Source organism: Mesocricetus auratus, unplaced genomic scaffold, assembly GCF_017639785.1.
Source record: "Mesocricetus auratus isolate SY011 unplaced genomic scaffold, BCM_Maur_2.0 Super-Scaffold_100004, whole genome shotgun sequence".
NCBI classification, from domain to species: domain Eukaryota; kingdom Metazoa; phylum Chordata; class Mammalia; order Rodentia; family Cricetidae; genus Mesocricetus; species Mesocricetus auratus.
The window spans coordinates 99087016-99106523 of NW_024429189.1; the positions used below are offsets into that span (position 1 = coordinate 99087016).

At 36.5% G+C, this 19508-nt stretch overlaps 1 protein-coding gene across 4 annotated transcripts in view; it reads right to left on the minus strand.

The window, feature by feature from the left end:
• The window catches only part of Gpcpd1 (glycerophosphocholine phosphodiesterase 1), a 60323-nt gene that overhangs the window by 32476 nt on the left and 8339 nt on the right, over positions 1-19508 (minus strand). For 3 of the 4 annotated variants that reach the window (XM_040746345.1, XM_040746343.1, XM_040746344.1), the window contains exons 4-7: positions 18006-18090; positions 11822-11897; positions 9919-9960; positions 6865-6988 (exon numbers count right to left, since the gene is read on the minus strand). In XM_040746345.1, coding sequence (XP_040602279.1) covers positions 6865-6988; positions 9919-9960; positions 11822-11897; positions 18006-18090 — 327 coding nt within the window. The remainder of the gene's footprint in view (positions 1-6864; positions 6989-9918; positions 9961-11821; positions 11898-18005; positions 18091-19508) is intronic. The other variant, XM_040746346.1, reaches the window with a different exon arrangement.

A 19508-nucleotide genomic window follows, 5' to 3' on the forward strand; every position in this document is an offset into this window, starting at 1 on the left:
GGGTATAGGCAGAAAATAATAACTTAAAAATAATAAAGGCTTTAAAGAAAGAATAAAGTAACACACACACACAAAGCCATGAAAGGATGGAAAATACACAGGGTATCTAGATCCTACATGGTGTCTTGTTAACTTTGAATTTTGTTTGGTTTGTTTTTGCTTTATTAAGACATGTTGATGTAAAAAAAAAAAAAAAGAAAACCAGCTACTGAGAGACACTGGGTTATGGAAACTATAAATTAAATCAACCTATATATTTTGAAAATGTCTTAACTTCAAAAATATGTTGCATTGGGGGAAAGGTTATGCCTTTGTTTCCGCAAGAGATCAGATTTAAACAGGTGAGATTCTGAGTATCGTGGCTACAGGCATGGTGGAGGAAGTCAAAAAAGATTACAGGAAAGATGATGTGTATGATGATCCCTCTGCATGGGAACAGGTGTGAGATGAGATGAAATGAGATAAGATAAATCTTGTTGGCTACAGAGTCCTCATGACTTATTATTACATACCATCCTTTCATATGGCATGGATAGAAATTTATATTATACAGTTCAAACAAACTTACAAAGTTAACAGATGCCTTTTATCTGCTCAAACATAAAACAAAAAAATCATCTTAAACTCATTTGTGCGCACACTTCACAAAGTGCATATTTGTGTTAATGCAGAGATAGGTGTGTTACATTTGAAAGTTTGTATATTTTCAGAGCAATGGGACCAGACAACAATGAAAATGGGTAGCCCAGGTAATCCAGTCTGTCAGAATGCCTCTGTTGTAGTTAATAGCTTCAAAGCTGCTGGCTGAGATGGTAGAGCCCCAAAGACTAGTTCAGGCAGGACTTTACATAATCCTTGCATTTTTCCATTGCACAGAGACTGGACAACAAATAATATAGCCAATTCACCCAGGACTTGGCTGTTATTCCAATTTTCCCAGGTTCTCCTAAAGATGTCAGCACCCCAGACAACAGAAAACAGTCAAGAACACAGGATACACACATCTCCAAGAGGTAGGGTGGGTGGCTTTTGCTCAACTGATCATTTGATGGGTTATAGATGTTTGTCATCATTTAGAGGGTTTGGTTACAATTTATTCATCATGATCAGGAAAAAAGCTAAACAAAGGGATTAGATTAAGGGTCTCTCTCTGAAGGAAAAGAGGATATAGTATAGAAATAGAGATAAAAGGGTAGATTGTTGAGTCTGCTTTTAAATCACTAGTTTGGTTTTTTGTTTTTTGTTTGTTTTTTCACTCTTTATTGAGGGGTCAACCATCCAGTTCCCAAATAAACCACAGATAGGCTAATTATTACTGATAAATTCCTGGCCTTGGCTTGTTTCTAGCCAGCTTTTCTTAAATTACCATGTCTACCTTTTGCCTCTGGGCTTTTACCTTTTTCTATTTCTGTATATCTTTCTTCTTATTCTGTGGCTGGCTATGTAGGTGGGTGGCTAGCCCCTGGTATCCTCTCTCTTCCTGTTCTTAGATCTTTTTCTCCTTCTATTTATTCTCTCTACCTGCCAGCTGCACCTATCCTTTCTCCTGCCTTGCTATTGAATATTTAGCTATTAGACCAGTCAGGTAAAGTAACGCAGCTTCACAGAGTTAAACAAATGCAGCATAAAAGAATGCAACACAAGTCTGCATCATTAAACAAATATTCCACAGCATAAACAAATGTAATACATCTTAATATTCTATAATACACTAGTAAGGATTTTGTATATTGATACAAATTTAAGATTATTTTTTGTTATACTGTTTACATGTTCCTATTCTTGTTTAAGGTATTGTACCTGTGTAGCTCACTTTTTTTCTATGTAGCTTTTTTTCATTTAGAAACAATCTTATTTTACATATCAGTCCCAGTTCCCTCTTCCTCCCATCTTCCTATTTCCCCTACAGACACCCCCATCCACTCCCCCAGGGAGGGGAAAGCCTTTCATGGAGGATTATCAAAGTCTGTCATATCATTTGGGGGAGGGCCTAGGCCCTCCCCCTTGTATCTAGGCTGAGAGAATAGTCTTCCGTTGGGAATGGGCTCCCAAAGTCCATTTGTGCACCAAGGATAAATATTAGTTCCGCTGTCAAAGGTCCCATAGACCGCCAGTCTATATAGCTCATTTTAAAAGGTTATGCAAAGTTTTAGTGTTTAGGATAATAGATACAGGTTAGTAGTCAAACTTAGTCATTTTAAGTATGTTTTCAAGGTCATATAGATATATTTTAGATAGGTGATCTTCAAGCATTTCAAAGACCTACAGAATATGGCATTTTTAATAATTAACATAAGGTTTTTCTTGACAATGAGACATGCCTGCTATTAGTAGCACCAATTTACCCCCCAAAAAAGGATGATAGACATTGAAGAACCTTCACATGGAGTTTACTTTCTTTATGACAAAGGCTAGCCATTTGGACAAGACACTACCCTTGCCTTGACTGTTGACGCTATGCTGCCCATACTGGACCAGCAGGACACAAAGAGAAATGATTGCTGAACTTTGCCCAAACAGAGGAGGACAGTCCTTCAAAAATTTCTGATTCACAGAAGTCTTTCAGATACTCTAGGCCTGAAGGCTGAAGATGAGATGCCCCAATGTTGCAGAGGAATCTTGGGTTCCAGACAATACAGCTGTTTCTGTTGTTTCCTTTAGTTTTGGAAGTTGTTTGCTCTATACTTCCTGTTAACTAAGGTAATGTTAATATCCATCCTCTGGAGTCTTTGATGAAGTTGACTACTAGATAGTCATAATTACAGCTTTCCTTAGTTATGAAAGAAGGTAATTAAGGTACAGAGCTTTGGACTCACCAAGATAGAATAAATAATGAAGTATTTTCTCCAAATATGTCAAGTACAAATGGACTGGACATTGTATATTTAATTCTTACCTGATAATTGTCCTTAGTGTGTATAGTTTTATTATGTTAGAACTAAAACCTTTCCTTTTTATTTAGATAAAAGGGGGAAATGTAGAATATTACTTTACACTGTATGAAGATGTATCACTGTGACTGGTTTAATAAAAAGCTAAATGGATGATAGCTAGGCAAGATTTTTAGGGCAGAGAGAATACTGGGAAGAAGGCAGACAGAGCAAGCAAGATGGGCAGTACAGAGGCAAATGAGCCTCAGAGGAGCAGAGAGATTAACAGAAATGGGTTAATTTAAGTTATAAGAGCTAGCTAAAAACAAGTGTAAGCTACCAACCAATCTTTCATAATTAATAAGAAGTCTCCATGTGGTTACTTGGGAGCTGGTAGGCAGAACAGAAACATCTGCCTATAGAATACTTGCCATGTTCCTCTCCAGGTACCTAATAAAAAATAACTGTTATAGAAAAGTATTACAACAAACTATATGCATAAATATTTTCTTTTTTTATTTTGCTCATTTGTTTTGAAACACTATATACCTCAGGTGGCCTGGTAGCTACGTAGCCCAGACCAGCCTCAAACTCACAGTAATTCTGCTATTTGAGCCTCCCTAGTGCTCTATGCATGGACATTATCGGCATGTATATATTTATATGAACCCACCTTTCTAATCAAACAAACCAAGAATCTTTAATAAGCCTCATAGCAATGAACACAATTACCAGTTACCCAAACCACAGGTCACAAAGACTAGTCTACTACTAAACAGAGGCAATTATTTGCCAAAAAAGCACACTGTGGTTTGGACTATTTCTTCTATCAATTAATGAAGATTAATCAAATTAAACACAGTGAACAAGTTATTGTAGAAGGTAACAGACTACAAAAAAAAAAGTTTATTCTAGACTTGCTTTTGCTTGATGAGAATTGGACCTAGAGCCTCACCCATGCTAGGTAGCATTCTAGATTTAAATGGAATCTATTTTACAAATAATAGAACTTTATTAGTTTGGGATGCTCTCTCTGGATAAGCCCCTGTCCCAACCATGGTTGTAAGCCATATAATTGAGGTCTCCCGGACAGTTCAAACGTGCAGATTACTCCATTAATAATACTGTTCTGGTACTGCACTATAAACACTTCAATAACTCAAAACAAAAACCATCCATCACCATTCAGAAAGTAAACTCTTAGGAATTGTTCTGGACAACTATTAATCAGCCAGAGATACACCAGGAGTAACCAGAAGTGTACAGAAATGAGAAGAGAAGAGAACCATTTAAACGAGGGAGCAAGTCTAAAGGAAAGGGATCTATAATGGAACAAAAGATAAAGGATATCTCCAAACAGCTATATAATGCTGTAGTCTACTACAAAGATAGCACTGTTGTTTTCCATGTATGAATGAGTCAAACAAAAAAAGGTATCTTTAAAACTTGGTACTACTGAGATACATGCTCATTGCTATATTTAAAAATGCAAAAGCTATGCCAAGTTTTAAAATTGCTGAGGCCATTACAGACAAATTTATTTTCTAACCCAGGATGACGAAGTATATTCTTAATATGTCTGGGTGAAAAAAATGACCAAAACAGATACCTATTTCTAGTTATGTGCATTCATTTCAACAGGAACAAAATCATTTAACTTGTAGAGTCCAATTACAAAGAGTTGTAAAAAAAAATTTTCAGTTCAAGGCTAACATGCTAAGTAGCAATCAAGCCCTCAAAATGATTTCTATATAAACAAGAATGGCATAAGACACAGTACTGATTTTCATTCAAATCAGACCCCCAACATTATTTATTAAATACAGCAGGGGAAAGAAACCCTAGTAAGCCAACTGAATTGTCTAGTGAGAAAATTCACTCAACTGTGCAGAGTAGTACATGTCTACAACCTAGGCACTAGAGCATGCTGAAGTAGCAGTTCAAGGCCCCTTTGGGTACACAATGACCAGCCCCACCTCAAAAAAGTTTGTAACATATTTTCCCTTCTTTTAAAACAATTTATAAACAATAAATTATACATAGCAGACTACTTTTTAAAATGGAAATCAAATAGACTAGGCACACATATTAAATTCTCTCTAATCACAACAGTTAATACATAGAATTTAAAGTGCTACCTGTCGTGGACTCCATGGCAATCACTGTTGCTTAACAAAGTTCTAGCATTTTAACATTGCAGACCACACTTCTCCAGCACCTGTTTACTTTCAATTTTAATGCCCTTCCCTTTGGGAAATTTTGTGTGGATAATTTTGGTAATTGATGAAAATGTGTATAACAGTAGCCTCTCTAAACAAAATAATTCTCAGGAAAATATCCAGGAATCTCATTGTGCCCTCCAAATTACACAAAGAACAGGAAAGTTGAGATTAGACAGACACACCTGATCCCAAGGATGAAATGCCTACAGACCATATCCACAGCCTGAGACCATCAAGGGCAAAGTTCAATTAATAAGTATAGAGAAATCAGAATGGTGTAGTATAATAAGGCATCAGGATCTTCCCTTTTGGAGGTGTATGATGGGAAAATGCCAATATAGTAAGACACAAAGAGACATAATTTAGGGACCAGCTCAAGGAATGTAAATTGCTTTTAAATTGTGTAGTGGATTATCTGGTCCCAGAAGTCCTTTTCCCAAAGTTAGGCATTTGGATAAGGGTCCCCATTCCCTCAGAGGCTTGAAGAAAGTTCCTACAGCTACAAAGAAAAGTTATTCTTTCTTTTCTCTGGCAAGAAGAACTTGGGACCCTTCTATTAACAAGATCAATGCTTGATTCCTCAACCTCTGATCTCATGCCCTTTTACTCATATTTAATCCTATGTGCAACTCCAGAGTATAAAAGGTATATTCTTTTGTCAATAAACGCTGCTGGCAACCATCCCAATTCACACTCAAATCATGCCAGCACCCCCCTCCTCCAACATCACACATCCTACACTCCTGCAGGTCTCTGGCAGCCACCCACTTGCTATTACCTGTGACTGGGATATGTATTATACCATATTTAGGTAATTAAAACAACTAAAGATATGTAGGGTATAATATTATGAATTATACTAAAAAGATAGTATCAAGGTCTCCAGTTACTGCAAATGGACAGTTCTACCCAGCTTTGATATACCAGAAAAGTTTGCTTGTTACATATCAAAATACAGAATTATTGATTCCAAAATCACAAGATTAGACGACCAAGGTAAGCTACATCTTAAGGAAGCCAGCTTGCTCAGATTTATGTTCAAAGTATTACAGCAAAACTAATTTAACTATCTTTGCAAGGCTTTTCCATCTATCCCTACTAAAACAGGGGGAAGAAGAGGAAGAGGAGGAAGAGGAGGAAGAGGAAGGAAAGCAGCAGAGTCTGGAGCTGCCAGGATAACTGTTACCTTTCATTGTCAAGAACTTTAAAAGTCATATCAAAATGTGGGCTCTAAAGGCCATTTCTGACAATCATTTTCTGTTTGTGCCATTTGTCTTTCACCACAAAATCACTTGCTTTATCGATTTTAAAGCAATCCTTACAGTATGAAAGGTTAAATGACAGAAACTACAAAATATGAGACTAGAAACCACTTGTTTTTTACAAAAATGCTTCTTTTCTGGTTGCAATTTTAGAGTTAAAACTAATATAAATATGTGTAACAGCCGGGCGTTGGTGGCACACGCCTTTAATCCCAGCACTTGGGAGACAGAGGCAGGCGGATCTCTGTGAGTTCGAGGCCAGCCTGGTCTACAAGAGCTAGTTCCAGGACAGCCTCCAAAGCCACAGAGAAACCCTGTCTCGGAAAAAATCTGTGTGTGTGTGTGTGTGTGTGTGTGTGTGTGTGTGTGTGTGTGTGTGTGTGTGTGTGTTAACAATAGCAATTTGAGGGAGGAAAACAGTTCACTATCCTAAAACCCTATAGTTTTAAAGGTCAGAAAATCTAGAGTAACAGCAAAAATAAACAGTGTAATAAAATCATATAGACATACCTAAATCTAGATTTTTTGAATTTTTTCTTGGTAATTGAGACAGGAGGTTTCTCAGAATAATGCAGTCGTAATCTTATTTCAGTCTGACATGTGAGCCATCCAGAATCCAGTGTTTCAACACCATCTGGTGGGATAAATAGGGAGGAGAATAGAAGTACACACTTTTAAGCAATCCAGTAAAGTTTAATATATATTAACAATTCTAGTTCGCATTCATATTTAAATGCACTGAGATTATATAATTCTGGTCCTTTCCTATCGTTACATGTAATTAATTTATTAACTGTAATTAAAAGCAATCTTAAATGTGTCACTGAAAAGGAACTTTCATTTGAAGTTAGAGAAACAAAGCTAAATGACTACTATCAGCTACTTAGCAATTCATGTCAATTAAGTAAATCTGTAAGAATTGCCATCATAGGCCAGGCATGGCAATACACACCTTTAATCCCAAGACTCAGGAGGTGGAGGCAGGCAGGTCTCTGTTAGTTCCAGGACAGCCAAAGCTACATAGTACGAGACCTGTCTCAGATAGATGACTGATAGAGACAGACAGACAGACAGACATGGATAGATAGGATTGTTGTTGAGCATGGCACTTCCGTCACGGCACTCAGGAGGCAGAGGAAGAAGGATTTGAGTTTGAACAGTCTGGTCAAACAAACACACAAAAACACAAAACTTGAAAGACTTCATATTCAACTAAAACTGAATGTGGGACTACTATTGAAGATTTGAAAAATCAGGGGCTGGAGAGATGGCTCAGAAGTTAAGAGCACTGACTGTTCTTCCAGAGGTCCTGAGTTCAATTCCCAGCAACCACATGGTGGCTCACAGCCATCTATAATGAGATCTGATGTCCCTGTCTGGCATGCCTCCTGGCATGGAGGCAGGATGTTGTATTCATAATAAATAAATAAATAAATCTTAAAAAAAGATTTTGAAAAATGAAAAGAACCAAACTTAGTCAGCTCTGATTATCACATTAGTATGTGCCACCATAACAAATGGTGTATTAACATTCTGTTAATACTACTTGACTTAAGGTAACCTACTAATAAAAGTTCCATAAATACCAGTGGTGCTGTTTTCAACCTACCCTTTTAAATCAACTGGACTTTAAAAAAAAAAAAAGGGTTGGGGCTTCTCTCCTGAGGTATAACTTAAGAATGTCTTTAAAATCTTCAAATTTCAAATATTATTTATAAAAATGGATAAAGTAAAAGAAACGCTTTTCTATCCTGAAAACGAACTAAAACGGAATTTAATGACATTGGGAAGTGAAGAAGATAGAGACAAAGACAGAAATGCTATAATTTATAACCATAAAACGTAGTAATTAACATGACAGATATTATGTCACACGGTACAGCTGACGAAAAGGTTATTCTCTGGGAGCTGGAGAGAGCACATCTGCTCTCACAGAGGACCTGAGTTTGGATCCCGTCACCCATAGCAGACAGGTCACAACCACCTGTAACTCCAACTTGAAGGGATATGCCACCCTCTTCTGGCCTCAGTGGACATCACAACTCAGGTGCACAGATACACACATAACTAAAAATAAAATAATATTAACTGGGAGTGGTGGCACAGAATTTGAATTTAGAAGATAGAGCTCTATGAGTTCCAGGCCAGCAAAGGCTACATAGTGAAACCCTGTCTCAAAAAACTAAAACTAAACCTGAAACACAACAGCACTAACACAAAGTCCTTCTCTATATAGTTCTTTAAAAAAAAACACAGCATATTATATTTTTAAATAGGACAAAGCTTTAAAAATAAGCATTAAAGTTATTCAGACATTTTAGACTATATTAATTTTTAGTATAACACTTCCTAATGAAATAATGGGAAAGGTTCAATTGGTTCTCAAATACTGCCATGGCATACATACTGCCTACATTGAATGCATATAGGAAATCCTATAAAGAGTATTCTTGCCAGAAAAGCACAATGGTCCCCAGCAAACTCTTCTCTAGTCAGAAATTTCTGACCCTCAGGTACAGCACCCAGGATAAGACTAGACAGTATGACAGTCTGATGGACCAGGAGACTTCTAACTGCTAGAGGAAGTTTGAATTCTGAGGCTAAAGTACTTACAGAACCAGAAAGGTATAAAAACAATTAGCATTTTAAACATATTTTGAGATAAGGAATTTTCAACTGTACTATAAATTAGTTATTGAGGAGCCAGAATTACTTGAACATTCTGGATGTCTGGATTTATTGTAAACACATTATTTAAACATATAAAATATACAAATTTAGCCTACAAGCAACATTTAGCTCTTTAAATGTTGGGAACCATTATTTTTTCAACACAATAATTTTTACAAAGAAATGAGCTGTATTTTTAAAGAAACCTGTGCTAATGCCGGGCGTTGGTGGCACATGCCTTTAATCCCAGCACTCGTGAGGCAGAGGCAGGTGGATCTCTGTGAGTTCGAGGCCAGCCTGGTCTACAGAGCGAGTACCAGGACAGCCTCCAAAATAATACAGAGAAACCCTGTCTTGAAAAACAAAGCAAAAAATGAAATGGTATGCCAATACTCTAATAGCAATAATATATATTATTTTTTAAAAATAGTTGTACCAATTTATGGGTACAGTGTCATTAATTCAAAACATATATACCATGCCTAACAGAATCAGAAAAATTAGAATATCCACCAGGTACACTTCTTTTTTTTTTTTTTTTTGAGACAGGGTTTCTCTGTGGCTTTGGAGGCTGTCCTGGAACTCGCTCTGTAGACCAGGCTGGCCTCGAACTCACAGAGATCCGCCTGCCTCTGCCTCCCGAGTGCTGGGATTAAAGGCGTGCGCCACCAACGCCCGGCGGTACACTTCTTTATAATTATATAAGCTCATAAATCTGAAATGACCAAACACAAAAAACAAAACCTTGAAGCTATTTATTATGAACAAAATATACTTGTCTCTGTTTTCAATGTCACATTGCATTGTCTCAGTATGTTACATTATTTCCAATGAGCTATTAAGACAATGGATGACTCGTATCAATAAATGTTTTAAAAATTCAGTCTCACTTACTGTGGATTCCAAATTGTCCATCATCAATAGTGATTTCACTTTCTGGAATTCAAGGAAAATAAAAAGCCTAGTTAAAAACTCATAATGTCTACAGAATAGACGAACAACTTAGAATTTATTTTAAGTACTCTTAAAATGGTAATTCTATAACATAAAGCAGCCTAAAGTGAATAAGCAAGTTTATTGTGGCCCTGGATAAAGCATTCTCTTTCAGGAGGCTAGCAAGCAGTGTTGGTCCCACAGACTTGAGTGGCTGTTCACAAAAAGATACAAGGTCCTGGGAAGGTGCCCTGGAGGTCTGGGACGAAAAACACCCACCATGCATGAGCCTACCTACCAAGCTGCTGAACATGAGCATCTTGCTTATGTCTTAAACCAACAGTCTTGGCACAATTAAAATGCTTATTCTAATGTGGTTCACATCCAGAACTTAAAGTGTGAATCTCCACAAACCCCAACATTCTTGCAGCCAGCCAAAAGCTTTATAAAAGCATACACTTACCTGTACATACAGAGCTGTGGAGAGCTACCAAGAATATGTGCTAGCACAGCCCCTCACTAACAGTTCAAGATCATGAAAAGCTGCAAAGCTCTATCTAGTAAAACAGGAATTACGTTTCCTTCGGAGTACTCTTCTCAGCTGTCTCTAAGCAAGCCCGAAGCACTTGTAAAAATAAATGGGGTGTTTCCTAACAACTGTCTAGCAGACTACACATCAACTTTAATTTTACATCACCTTCCACCAAAGCAGAACCTTAATTTCCACAAACAGAAATAAAATCATTCCACTTCTCACAACGCAAAAATATATTCAATTTCAAGATGCATTCAAATGCAAACTCTAGTTGTAAATACTTAATTCTCATTAAGCTTCTGTAAAAACTATCAAAAACATTAAAACACAAAAAGAAAACCCAATAAGGAAGATGGAATGAGACAACTATTTAAACAACATGTGTCCTTTAAAGAGGGAAAAGCAAACTTCCACCATTTACTAATCTAAGCTACAAAACCCACAACCTCAATTTTGATTTTTCCATTGGAAATAAACATGTACTTCTCAGACTGATTCAATCCACAAATACAAGTAAGTAGTTTTTGTAAAGTGAGTGTCAAGATCCATTTTCAGCATAGACAAGTGAACTAAAAAACACTTGTATGAAGAGAAATGCCATTTTTTTCCACATAGAAAATTGAATTTAAAAACAAAAAACCGCCGGGCGTTGGTGGCGCACGCCTTTAATCCCAGCACTTGGGAGGCAGAGGCAGGCAGATCTTTGTGAGTTTGAGACCAGCCTGGTCTATGAGAGCTAGTTCCAGGACAGCCTCCAAAGCTACAGAGAAACCCTGTCTCAAAAAAACAAAAAAACAACTGATTATAAATAGTAGCACAGCCAAGAGGGAGTTTAAATGAATTAGAGGAATATGTCAACTATAACAAAGAAATGCAAATTCATTTGTTTAAGTATTTACTAGTATTTAAAAATATATATATATATATAACTTCATTAGCATTCAAAACTGAACTTTCAAGAGTTTCTGTTTTGGATCAATTCTTCCTTAAAACACTATATATATCTGAGCAAGAAAGCTAATAAAGCAATGAATCTTCAGTAAAGAAGAATGTTATTAACTTTCTAACGATTCAATTGAAATGTCTTATACTAGCCTAAATCTCCCAAATAAAGTAAGTAGACAAGCATTTCTAGTAGTTTATAAAGAAAGGCTATAAAAGTGTTTAGTTTTGGAAGTAAGATCCATGAAATGCTAAGTGAAGTATGTAGTACTGACAATGCAATGCTTTTAAACTTCAGAATAAAAATGCATTAAGTCCCTGAGCCACTGTGCAGCACATTAGCAACTTTATGCATACGCCTCAAACAGATGCAGTTAATGCCCATACCTAAAGGGGTTATTGATCGTGGTTGTAGATGAGTCTCCCACTTGTGAACTATGACTTGACATGGACCACCGATAGTCTGCAATTTAAAAGTTAAACGTCTGCAATAATTTCTTGTATCTTATTTCTACCCATGATTCCATTAGATGTTTGTGGCCTAAGTCTTACACTAAATATGAGACCAAGAAACAAGAAATTCATCTTGCTAGTTATCAATACTATTATGTACCAAATCAGGAATGTACCCAGGTCACAAAACATGATGAAATACTACATAAAAAAATGAGTTAAAGCAATAAATAAAAAGAACTGCGATGAACTGGCACACAAAACTCTTAAACCCATTTGCAAATTTACCTACAGTATTTTGATTTTTTAAAAGAAAAATTACTTTGCACTAATATTAATTCCATTGTAAGTTAAAGTTAACATCATTTATGTTTTCTTAGGCATGCCAAATGTTTCAAATTATTCCCCTGCTATACTTAAAGACCCCATGTTTAGGAGACAGCCTAAACAAGCCTATGAGAGCAGGGGAAGAACAAGTACCTCCTGATCACTCAGCACACACTACTGCAGGAAACTAGAGGTACAGCAAAGTCCTCTACTTAGGAATACTAAACTTGCCGGGCGGTGGTGGTGCAGGCCTTTAATCCCAGCACTCAGGAGGCAGAGGCAGGCGGATCTCTGTGAGTTCGAGGCCAGCCTGGTCTAAGAGTTCCAAGACAGCCTCCAAAACAATACAGAGAACCCCTGTCTCAAAAAACCAAAAACTAAAAAATAAAAAACGAAACTTATTACATTTCTCATAGCAGCCCATGTTTGCTAAGAGCACAAGAAATCCTAGAATAGCCACATTTGAAGAATAATTGTGATAAAAAGGAAGCATCAAATTTGAGATTTATGCTTTCAAATTTAAAAATCATAGTATAATAATCCCTAATGCTGTTATCATGTTTCCTTATTAGTAAAGAAAATCATCTTCTGCTGCTGATACATAATTTTAGAACAGGAATCAATCAACAGCAAAGACCCTCTGAGCCAACACAAAGCAGACTAAAGAGACATACTTAAAATTAAGTGTCAAAACGTACTTATACATTTTAAAAGCAGACTTTGAAACTGCAACTCTATAAGAATTTTATCCTCTGATAATTTTAACAAAATATAGAAAAGAAAAAAGGAAATATAAAAATTAACCACTATTATGCTATTTCAGGATAATTACTACCAACATAAATCTTTGAACCTAAAGTTTATAAGCTTCTCTGCATATATTATACACCTTTAGATGGCTCTTCCATAAAAATATTCCACAAATATTATTGAATGTAATTGTTGTTTAATTTGGTAGTGTGCCAAATAATCAGTATCTAACAAAACAGGCATGTTATTAAACTAATTCCAAAACTTAACACAAACAGGTTAAATTATTTTATAAAATTTATAAACAGTTTAAAAACTACAACAGTACTGGAGTAGTTTACTCAAATCACTAACTCTGAGATATTAAATAACATGTTCTTTTACAATACCTCTTTTGCCATTACATTGGTCATCTTAAAATATGGTGAATTTATAACACTAAAAATAGTACATTTAATCCTGCATCTTCTGCTATATGCATAAGACTATTTTTAAACTTTTTGAGTGTTTTTGTGTGTATATGCGCATGCATATGCATGTGCATGCAGCCATATTTTTTTATTTTAATCTTCAAAAGAAGCAAATGTATACATTAAAAACAGGCATGTTTCTTAGTAATAAAAGTACAGAATGAACTTAAGCCTTTCGGATTCACTCCATCTCTCTTACATCCTTCTCCTACCTCCTGGCAGTCAAACTATCTTTCTTTCAAAGATGGTGTGGACTTATCAGTATCCAAATGTGAACTAAAAAGAGTGCCACAAATGTAACTATCAACAGGGATAAAAATAGAGGGAGAAAGGATAACTTCCAGTGTCAGGATAACTCTATGGAATAACTACAGTATCTACCCCTAGGAATAATCTTGTATATTTCTAAGGAAATCTATTTTAGTAATAATTTTAATGCCCTGACTTTCATCAAGTTTAGTGACAAATCTATTACTCCCATATACAATTGCCTAGACTTGAATAATGAGGAATAGTCCAAAGGGCCAGTTTAATATGTGACTTTCTGTCTACAAGCATTCCCACTACAGATACATGCTGGCTGGTACACAAAGTGTTGGGGGGAGAACCCACACACCTTTAATCCCAGTACTCAGGAACCAGAGGCAGAGGGATCTGAGTTGAAGCCAGCCTGGTCTACACAGCCAAATTCCAGGCCATTTAGGGCTACATAGTAAGACCCCTGTTTCAAAAACAAACAAAACAAACCCCTAGTTTTAAAATATGTACAATGACTTCTAAATTGTTGACTACGACTTTTACATTAGAGAATGTAACCTTAAACTTAAATTCCACTGATGGGTTTAAAGACTGAAACATTAGGAAATTTAAAATCTTAGTCATGATTCAAAAACACGCAATCCTTGATACTAATATGCTAGTGCTAAATCTAATCATTCTTTAAAATTTTAAGAAAAAACAATTCCATTCTGCAAATAGTATAACTTTAAGCTTTTGAAATAAAGTAGGTTATCTTTGGAAAAAAAGTAACAAGCATTTCATCAGCAAAAATACCTGCAGTTACTTCACAACTTAATATATAAAATCATGACTATGGAAATATCTCTAAACATGTATTACTAACAAAATGCTTCAGCTAAATTCTGAAAAGATTTACTTATTGCTTCCTCTTTTAAAAATTAAAAAATTATGTATAAGTGTGTTTGCATATGGGCATGTAGTGCAGGTGCCCTTAGAGGCCAGAGGTATCAGATCCCTTGAAGGTGAAGTTACCCACAATTGTGTGCTACCCATTGTAGGTGCTGGGAACTAAACTCAGGTCCTTTGGAAGAGCAGCAACTGCCCTGAGCCACTGAGCCATCTCTAGCCCTACTTGTTTCTTTCTTAAATAGTTGAACACCACTTAACTACAGCGAACAGAAAAAATAGAACAACATGTAGATGAGCTTGGGTTTTGCTTTTAATACATCAGCACGTAAAATTGTAAGTCAGGTAAGGACACTGCTTGCAGATATACTTTAAATTTTAATTTTTACTGATCCCTTTCTTCCCACAATTAAAAAAAATCCTGCATATATGAAGACAGGATTTTTTTAACTCTGCAATACCAAACCCAGTATTATTTAACAACATTTCTAGTAATTCCAATAAGAAAATGGTCATTCTTACATGATTCAAATAAAGGAGGTGTCCCTCAAGTTAACAGTAAAGCATTTGGAATACACAAGAATACTATTATATCAAAAAGGTGCTCTAAAAAATGGCAACCTAGGCTACTATAAAAAGAACAATTATCTTATAGCTGACTGGCTTGTTTAAGCATTTTAAAAAATAAGAGAAGGTCAAAATATGAGTTAATAATTATGAGTGTTAGCATTATAATGGTCTGTTTTCACAAAAATGAATTAATTTTTCATGAAGCATAAAAAAGTGGGTAACATTTCACTCTAAAAAATTCATCAACTATTTAAATTTAAATTTTAACTCCTTAAAACAGTAGTTTGGGGCTGAAGAGATAGCTCAACTGTTGAGGCACTGCTATTCCCCCTGAGGGCCCAGGGTTCAGTTTCCAGGAGTCACACAGTGGCTCACAGCCATCCATCACTCCAGTCCTAACTGTGATGCACTCTTCTGGCCTCTGGGGTACCGGGCACACACATGCTACACAAACATACAGACACACAGGCAAAATACTCATAAATGAAATAAATCTTTTTTAAGTGCATATTTGGTGAAGATGTAAAATCAATGGACTGTGTGTGGACCCACACTGAGTTTCCATTCCAGGAATGTCCATCACCTTTGTTTGCTATATTTAAATAAAGGAAACAGTTGTTACCTGTAAAATTACTAGAATTTATCACTTTAACATCTTGTTCTAACTTTACAGCTCTGAGAAACAGAGAAAAGGAGGAAGAGGAGCTCACAGATCACCAATGCTGCTCGGGACAGGCGTTCCCTTTAGTGGCCTAGAGACTGACAATCTGCTCATTCTCCTAAAAGTAACCCTTTATCCATGCTCCTGTAAGTAATTCCATTAAGCTCATTGGTACATGAGCACACACTCACACTCACACATGTGAGCACATGTGTACACACACACACACACACACACAAAGAAAGAAAGAAAAACCGGGAAAAGAAAGGACTTTACAACTCTAGGAAACTAAATAAGAACATGTCAAGGAGAAGCAAAGTATGGAAAAAACATGAATTCTGACATTGTATTTGCTTACAATAAAATTTAGTAATGAATGGGACTCAGGAAGCCTGTATCCCAAGCCCTTCATCTTATGGACAGAGCCGGCAACCATCCAAAGGTGAAGAGCAGTCACAAGCTCATCTGCCTGAAGTTCTGCAGCTGTCTAGCTAGACCTCCTAAAACTCCTGCCCAGTCACCCACTCACTCCCCACTTCAGCTTTCCTGTCAACTCTATTATTCGTAAGATATGGTCCACTCATTCCTACATTTTGTTATTCAAGAATTCTTGCATGTCTATCATTTAGCAATATACTGTTAAGACCAAGTTTCATAATAATTATAATAAAAATGTTTCATTTTAAAAGGGCCACCAACTTTTAGAAGTGTCACTTTTAGCTGGCATAAGGGGGAAAATAATGCAGCCATTTGCATGGGATTTTATGTAGCTATTTACTCTAATCCATGAAAAACATACTTACCAGGGCAGCCCCTGCATCACACGGTACATGTGTACACGATACAGAGCAAGCACCTACTTAAAGAAACACACTCACCAACATATACTGTAAACTTTTGCAAGTATTACAAGGGAAAACTAAGTTGGTTACTGCAAGGCAGATTTCCTGCCAATTTTCCAAGAGGCATCAGTGGACTGATTTGCTGCTTTTGGTTACATTTTCCATGAAAATAACCACACTACAGGTTGGCTACTGTGGCCTTTGTTGACAATAGTTTTATATAACTATGCCCAAAGGACTCACTGACTTCCAGTGAGTTGTGTCCAGATTCTCCTTTCCAAATAAAATTTAATCCCTCATTATACAAAGTTTCTGTATGCCAGGATTCTCTGACTGTAAACCATGCTCTAGTGCCATGGTTTGTTTATTCGTACACATTGTTTAATTTGTACTGGAGGACTTGACCATGAGGTACCTCTAGACCAAATACACAGATGTTCTTTGTTGTTAGACTATTGTCAAGATAAGCCAAAACAATGACCACCCACAATATAATTTCAGTTCAATTACTGAGTGTTTACAAAATATTTCTGGAATAAAACACGTAATAGGTGCAAAAGACAGCTGGAGTGGATTTGTCACTTTTTATGATAGCTGAGAGTAAAGTAACAGTGATAGCAGTTTTCATATAACAAAGTATTCTATAATTTCCAAGGGAAATACATTTTTTCCATGTTTTGGTTCCTACGTCCCTGCTAAACTTCACATGCACAAATGTGGTAAAGGTAAAATCCAAAGGGAAAGAGTCCTTTCTTAAAGAAATCGTTGTCTTAAACTAAGGAAACAAGTTAACATTTTCCTTTTCTAAAAATGAAAACAATCCTAAAATAGCAAGCTGTGAACAGGAAGACTGAGAACTAATACATGCTCAAAGCTTTCGGAGAAGACCCTGACTGATCAGCAGCTTCTATGGGAAGCTCGAAGAGAAATCACTTTGCTTTTGGTAGGCATTAAACAATGCAGCCACTAAGAGACAGCTGACTGCCATGAAATAATTTTTAAAAACAGTAACTTGTTAAAAGCTGGCTAACACAATTCTTTAAACGTATTTATACCACATAATAGAAAAACTGCAATTGGTTTACAAAGTTACAGAAAATGCACACATTAGACAACAATGGATAAAACACTGCAAAGCATACTTACTATTTATTAGTCTTTCAAAAATCCCATGACAAACAATGTCTGTCTGTGAAAGAAGTACTTACTTGATTTTTTTTTGGTAATAAAATGTTATTGAGAGTTCTATTCCTATTTGACCAAAACATAATCATTTTACTTGTAATGTTTTCAAACTTAAGTTAGTTGCTTTTGGAAGTCCTAAAGAAAAAGGAAAAGAAAGAAAAACATACCTTTGGTTCCAAAAAGCACCCTCTGAAGTAGCGGTACTGAACTGATGCTCCTCTACTGAGTGTAATCACTGCTTTCCATAACATACTGATGGGTTGGGGACGGAAAAAAAGAATACTATCAATATCAAAGTAAAATGCATGAAGAACTCATAATTCACAAACCTTCTCAAATAAAGCCTGTTTGTGGGATATTTGCACACTGTGTGAAGATGTATTTCCGTGACTGGTGTAATAAAAAGTTGAAAGATCAATACCTAGGCAGGAGAGAATAGGTAGGACTTCCAGGCAGAGAAAGTCAGAGGGATGCATCTAGGCTTGTGGGATTCACTAGCGAGACTTGAGGGGAAGCAGGATGGAAAAAAGGTAATGCCACGTGGCAGAATGTAAATCAATATAAATGGGTTAATTTAAATTATAAGATCTAGTTAAGAACAATCCTGCTGGGTGTTGGTGGTGCATGCCTTTAATCCCAACACTCGGGAGGCAGAGGCAGTCAGATCTCTGAGTTCGAGACCAACCTGGTCTACAAGATCTAGTTCCAGGACAGCCTTCAAAGCCACAGAGAAATCCTGTCTCAAAAAAACAAAAGCAGCCAAAAAAAGAAAGAAATTTGGGAGGAAGCTTTGGAGCAGAATCCTCAGTGAAAAGAAATATCTCCGCTGAGACCTAAATAATGAGAAGGAACAAGCTACACACAGAAGCACAAAAACTCTAGAAAATCAAATCAAAGCAATATATACTATCAGTCTTCTCTTCCAATTTACCCACAGATGATGCATGTTACTAAAAATGTTTTGGAGTATAGCCTTCAGTTCACAAGTGAGCCATGAATACTGGCAAGTTAGTTTCAAGCCTAACTGTCCTTTGTTCTTTAATTTAATTTAAAAATCATCTCAGCTGGTACTCTTCGTAGGGATACTAGATGTATACATATAATATTTAGGACAACTAGTAACACAAATGTCCACAATTGAAGAAAGTGTCACCTTTTGATTCTACCTAACCACTTTGCCATGAAGATTAGAAAATTAAAGCAGGGCCGAGCGTTGGTGACACATGCCTTTAATCCCAGCACTCGGGAGGCAGAGGCAGGTGGATCTCTGTGAGTTTGAGGCCAGCCTGGTCTACAGAGCAAGTTCCAGGACAGCCTCCAAAACAATACAGAGAAACCCTGTCTCAAAAAAAAAAAAATTAAAGCAGAAGCAGGTAGATTTCTGTGAGTTCAAGGTCAATCTGGTCTACAGATTGAGTTCCAGGACAGCCAGGGCTACACAAAGAAACCCTGTCTCAAAAACAAATAGATAAAAAGAGTAAAGACACTTGCCACCAAGCCAGATAACCTGAATTCAATCTCTAAGACCTACATCATAAAGCCTGGATTCATGGCTCAGAGGTTAAGAGCACTGGCTGCTCTTCCAGAGGTCCTGAGTTCAATTCCCAGCAACCACATGATGGCTCAGAACCATCTATAATGAGGATAGTGCCCTCTTCATACATGCCAGA